Source organism: Lepisosteus oculatus, chromosome 5, assembly GCF_040954835.1.
Source record: "Lepisosteus oculatus isolate fLepOcu1 chromosome 5, fLepOcu1.hap2, whole genome shotgun sequence".
Classification (NCBI taxonomy): domain Eukaryota; kingdom Metazoa; phylum Chordata; class Actinopteri; order Semionotiformes; family Lepisosteidae; genus Lepisosteus; species Lepisosteus oculatus.
Genome location: NC_090700.1, coordinates 56,508,335 through 56,514,528, shown reverse-complemented (window position 1 = coordinate 56,514,528; position 6,194 = coordinate 56,508,335). Strand labels below are relative to the sequence as shown.

Here is a 6,194-nt window from a genome sequence, read left to right as displayed (position 1 = left end):
GATTTGTTTCCCTGCGCTGTAATTTGGAGAAGCGCGTTGCAGATGTGTACTGTAGCCGTGGTATGCGTTTTGCCGGCTGCGGTGGCAGTGTGCTTCGCTAGCCTCAACTTAAGCAGCATTTTCTTTAACTGAATGAAGGAGGGGAGAAAGTTGAGGGAGACCACACAGGTTGTGGGTTTCATAAAATTTATAAACATTTGATCCTGTATGTGACGTCCAGATTGCCAGAAATGGAGTTGCTATGGGAATGAATCCCAGGGCTGACTCGCGGTCGGCAGCCAATCCTAGAGCGACTGTAAAGAAAAAAAGTTTTCCTTTTCTGTGTTTTGGGGAGGAGGGGAGTTTATGGGGGGAGGCTAAACGAAGCGTGAAGCATAACAGTGAGCGGGACAAAGCCGCAGGTACCGTGAAGAGAAAGGGCAGCAGCACAAGAAGAGCAGGACGTGCTTTGGTGAGAAACTGCACGATTTGCATCCCATAAAACCGAGACAAATTGATGTTTTCTGCTGATGACAGGAGCCGATTACGTGGACAAAGCCAAAAAGGAGGTGAAGTTGGGACTGCTTTTTCTTTAAAATGCAGAGATAAAGAGGCGTTTTGTTTTTATCGCTCTCTTTTGGGGAGGTTCTTATGACTGAGCTACCGAATCCCTCCAGAATCTTTTTCTGGGAGTAATTCGCTGACTGGGTCTCTGTCCCCTTCACTCGCTGCTGGCTCTGCCGTGGTCCTGATCTTCCAGAGGGTGGGTGAAGGAATTCTCTCGGGCTTCACCGTAACGCGCTTTCTGCTCGATTTGTTTAAAAAGAGCGCGCGCAATGCAGCCAGTCGCAATGCTAATGGATGGGAATGTGTCGAGGATTTCTGAAATCAGGTTTAAATCGGCGCTGGAGGATTGAGCGGTAAATCGGAGTTACAGTACTGTGGGGCTTGTGGCTCTCAGCATGAAAACCTGGTGCAGCGCCTTGGCGCTTTTCGGGTGGATACTTGTAGCGCTAGATGCCCAGTTCGTCTGCTGGCAAGCTCTCCTCAGATGCCAGCAGGAGAAGGACTGTGAACTGGCGTATAACCAGTACCTGGCCGCCTGTGAAGCTAACATTAAAGGGAATAGGCGACAGTGCCCGAGTCACTGCATCAATGCCCTGATCAGGCTCAATCAGACACGTAATGGACCGGACCTGGAAACCTGTGAGTGCGGTCAGGACGCGCAGTGCCGGAGGGCGAAGAGAGCCATCGAGCCCTGTCTGCCGCGGAGGTACCCCGGCGATGCCGCCGGGATTGGGTGCACCGAAGCCCGCCAGCGCTGCGAGGACGAGCCGGGCTGTCAGTCCACCCTGACAGCCTACCTCTCCAACTGCGGGCAGCTGTTCAACGGCCGGAAGTGCACCGTGAAATGCAAGAGCACTATCCAGCAAATGCTGTATATACCCAGCGGGGTTCTTCTGAACCGCTGCGTCTGCGACGGCGTGGAGAGACCCTTCTGCGAGGTGGTGAAGGAAAACATGGGGAAGTTGTGCTCTGTCGGCGACCACGGGGTCTCCACGTCCTACGGCGACACGGACGATTTGTACGAGGACGAGGACTATGAGCTGAAGGTGGACAGGGAGGAAACGGACTCGGAGTCTGCAGGCTCCTTCTCCAGGTGCTCCCGGTCATCCCCCCTGCTTCCACTGCAGCTGTCACTGCTGCTGGCTTTGCGCTCGGCTGGAGTGTGCTAAGGACACGCAGGACGGGTCTTTCCAAATGTAACCTGTTCTCCGCGCACGGAGAGCGGGCTGCTGTACGCGCCTGGTGTGGGGACACAGTCGTGCCGGCTGGGATTACAGAAATTCCGAACAGAGGGAGAGGGGAGTGACGCGACCGCTTTATTTTCCGACACTGTTAAGGAGTTATTGGAAAACAGGGAGTGTGTCCAGACTTGGGAATTAAGCAGGATTCACGGCATTTAGGATTGCCAGCACTGGGTCGGATAGAGCTGTCATGCTCCCGGAGCTTTTGGAATAAACTGCTTTTAAGCAGCTGAAGGATGGCAGCAATGTCTTGATGAGCTATCTCTGTACCCGGGATCGTTCACCTTGCACACGCTGAGGCTCGCTTCGGCCTCTAATGTGCTGGATAAAGAGTATAGCCCTATGTTCAATCATTATGTTACGATACAACTTCTAAAAGAAGTGAATGAAAACCTTAGAAGGGCTCCGAGCTGGAGAGGAGGATGCCAATTAACGGACGTGTTGCTCTGACAGCCAAATGAAACGGCGGCCTGTTTATTTTTCCTGTAGTGGCCTTTACTGTCGGAGCTTTATTAAGACTTTAGACAAACATTGGAGAGTTGACATTTCTGTTTGCTCTCCTTCTCTAGACACTCCAGTGCAGGGTATTGTGGTGATCACACTTCAAATATTTGTGGTGAACCACAAGAGAACAGGCAAGAGGGTTTGGGATCAAGTAGTTAAATTAACTGAAGTGCTTTCCAAAAGACCTCCCCCCCCCGCGTCCGCTCAGGCCTTTTTATTGAAAAACACCCATCATTGACAAGCCCCTCTCCTCCGCCCCCTTTCGTTTAGCTTCAGGAAGGGGGTTAACTGGAAGGCTGGCGGCCCGGCCGGGATGAGGGTGGGAAATTGTAGGCGCTATTGTTGTTGAAAGTTGGGATTCTGGAATATTTAGCCGAGGCCACAGCGCAGAGGACGCGAGCTTTCCCTGTGCCCTCCCCCATCTCTTTCCGAACGTGTCCTTTCAAAAACCTTAAAACTCATCGCCACTTTCATCTCCACGGAGAATTTAAACCTCCGCGCCGCAGACGTGACATTATGACACGGGCAGTGTGGCTTTGCAGGCCGGAAGACAGTGCTGTAAATAAGCCCACTGGACGAGTCGGGTAAACGGCCCTGGTGCTCTCAGAGGTACATCAATAATCGCAATGGTTATTTAAATCGACATATCAGTGCAAAAGAAGGCCAGTTGACAGAAACGGTTGCATTTACAATATCTAGAAAGCTATTTTCCTTAGGGGGCGTTACAGTTCTCAACAAAAATAATTGTAATTGAGTCCATGGTATATTTATACCTTAAATAATAGCGTTTTCAAATTAAGAAAAAAACGTGTACTTTTTGTACAGTCGTATTTGGCCTTCTGTCATTCCATATAGCATACCATGCATTTAAACCCATAAATGCATTTAAGATAAAGGTATTTTTATGTTTTATTTTTTTAATGAAGGATTTTCCTAATGAAGTTGTGATTGGTTTAACGTAATTTGTGAATGTGTACATTTGTACGTATCTTCGTCTACAAAATATTTTCTGTACAGACAAAAAGAGTTATTTATGTGTTATTGAGAGTAAATCAATAAAATTATGCTGTTAATAAATTGTGTTACAGGTTCTTTTTAATCCAGGTTAAAGAACTGGCTAAATATTATGGTACACAAGTTAGTATAAACTACGTATGTCGTCTTTTATAGCAGGCTCTTGAGAGTCGAAAGTAACAGATTTTGGCGCTGCAGGTCGAGCTGAACTTAGAAACGGACTGCAGAAGATTAGCAATTAGTCACACTACCTCAAATGCTCTAATGAAGTAATTGTACACACATGCGCTTACCCCTTGAATTGTGAAACGGCATAACTGTCTTTTCGGTAAATAGGATGGTATTATAGAATCAGAATCGGAAAATCGGATTGATTTGCTAGAAAAGCGTAGCAGAATGTGCCATCTTGTTTTTATCAGAGCAGTACTCTAGAAAAATGAAATAATTCCCAAGTTGTGTTTTCAGTCCATACAGTCAGTGCTCTTTACTCCTGCTGTTCTCATACTTGTACTGTGAGCAATAAACTTCAGGCCCAGAACTGAATGATGAGTTTCTTTTTTAATTGAAAACTATGTTTTTTTTTTTAGATTTTTGAAAGTCCCAGGTTTTGATGGAGTATCTGTGTCTTCCTTCAATTCCTTGTGGTAACGTTATACTCCTGAGAGAAGGACCTGTGTTGTCCTGTCCTGTTAAGGCCATTGAAGGCTATCAGAGTCATTAATAACGGAGTACAGCACCACACCAGAGAGAGCTGGACTGCAGACTTCAACCTCTACTTTCTCCCCAGCTTCTTGGACATCTTCAAAACAACAGCTCCCCAGAATCCAGGAAAGGGATTCAATTTCAGATTCTCTGCTATAATGTCGAGATAAGTGTGCTAGCTCATTTCCAGCATTAACACTGCCGTTGGCAGCTACTGCTACGGTTGAGAAATCAATCCCATTGATATTCATCAGAATAATTTAATATTTCATAGATAAAATATTGTAGCACTTTTGGGTTCACATGGGTATGCACCCTCACTGCTACATAGAGCCTGATTTCTCTATATTTGTTATTCTTAAGACATTTGAAGAAGCAGACATTGCTGTGTTCAGAAACCTATGTAATAGGCAAATATCATAAATTGATTTATCCCTTAAACAACAGAATTCCTAGTAAGTGGAGGACATATTAAGCTGCCATCACTTTCTTTTGATTTATCTGTAGTATTTTATAAAACAGGAGGCGGACATTTCTTCACAGAATATTTTTCTCTGCCCTAACCTCTATGGACAAGGTGTTCTCACCACTTTGAGACATTGTTTGAATCAATAGATTTTTCAGTCCACTTCCTTCTGGGAAATTAAACAAGACAGTTAGCAATGTCAGCTTTCCTGAAGACAGTGGTCAATCTCCAGGAAGATTTCTTACAAACCAATGACACGTCTGGTCATTCTCTCAGACAGTCATTCACCAATCAGTGAGTGAGACGGGGGTTTCCACACAGCAGGACATCAAGGGCTGAGCACAGCATCATGATGGGAGCTGGAATTCACAAGGTTATAGACCCCGGGACAGGCCAGGACTGCAGAAGCGGATGTTACCTCCCTGTAGGCACTGGTGTGAAACACACTGTACTTGTCACAGGGAAGAAGGAAGACCCTCATCCCCCCCAGCTGTTTTGGGGATACAACAGTGAGCCAAGCTGACCAAAATTGTTGATTCCAAACTGAGAACAAGAAGCATAATGGTTAATTCCATCTGAAGAAAAAAATAACTACAGCAGAGGTCTATGTCCTGACCACGGAGCTGGGTGGTCAAGGCTTGTTTTATCTTGTGCTCTAACACACGGACTGCCTGTGCTTTACTGGCCCTGAAGTACTCCTTGTAAAGACTCTTCCCAGCTCTGAAGGCCTGATCGGTCTAGTGAGAACTGGTCTGAAAGCATCCTGGGACCTGCAAACCAAATCACTGTGGTGGTTTATAATGGCTATGCCCTTTACTGCGTGACAATGATCTGATACAGTACGCCAAAGTACAAACTCACCTTTTGAAAAATGTGATTTAAAACAGCGCGCGTTGCCCTGCAGCTCAGCTCTGGCCTGTAAATGCCCGTTTTGATGCTGCTGTAAAAAGGCACTTGTGCCTGTGGGGCAGCCTGGCACAGGGAGGCCGAAGGTGAGAGGGGTGCGGTGTTTGTGTGTGGGAGCACATCTGACACTCTGCTGGCTGTCCCCAGCGCCGGGCAGGCGGGCTGAACTGGACACCCAGAGAGCTCCGGACGGGTTCTGGGAAAGCAGTCAAAACACACAGAGGAGCGGGAGCCAGGGGGTGTGGGGCTACAGTGGCGGCAGTGTCTTGGAGATTAAGGAAAAAAGAAAAAAACAGACCCCCGTCTTCATGCAAGCGCCTGTGAATGTGCGGGAGCACACTGGGGTACACAGAGGGGTGGCTTTGTTTCCCATCCGCACAATGTCCTATTCATGGATCTCCAGGCTGGCTGGGGGCGGGGGGGGGTTCCCTCAAGGATTAACCCCCCCTCCCAGCTGCCTTATTAAGATGGCTGTTCTCAACCGGCCTCCATTCCTCTCCACGTAATTAACAATATCAACACTGTCGAGGGCCGGGAGAGAAAAGCTGGGCAGAAGAAAAGATTACAAGAGCTCTTGATGTGCTCACGATGAAATTGGGCCCAATTAAAAGTGCAGCAGTACTGCTGGCTTTCATGTCACCGTGGTCCCGGCTGTGGATTTAGCTCAGACAGCACGGCTAGCCTCTCTGGGATCTACTGTATATTTAAGTGCTTGTGGAACTCGCCAGTCGACGGGATCAGACGTGGCCTCTGCTGGCGTGACAGGATGATTGCAGGGATACTCTTGTGTGCCACGTGCTGAACAACCAAGACCT

At 47.6% G+C, this 6,194-nt stretch overlaps 1 protein-coding gene across 1 annotated transcript; it reads left to right on the top strand.

Annotated features, from left to right (window-relative positions):
- Positions 1-257: 257 nt before the first annotated feature.
- Positions 258-3,836, top strand: LOC102696246 (growth arrest-specific protein 1). Its single transcript, XM_015343428.2, has one exon. The coding sequence runs from the start codon at positions 942-944 to the stop codon at positions 1,713-1,715; it is 774 nt and encodes a 257-aa protein (XP_015198914.1). The 5' UTR covers positions 258-941; the 3' UTR covers positions 1,716-3,836.
- The last annotated feature ends 2,358 nt before the right edge of the window (positions 3,837-6,194 follow it).

Excerpts from the sequence above, each read along its gene's own strand:
- LOC102696246 (XM_015343428.2), top strand. The coding sequence starts at position 942 with ATGAAAACCTGGTGCAGCGCCTTGGCGCTTTTCGGGTGGATACTTGTA.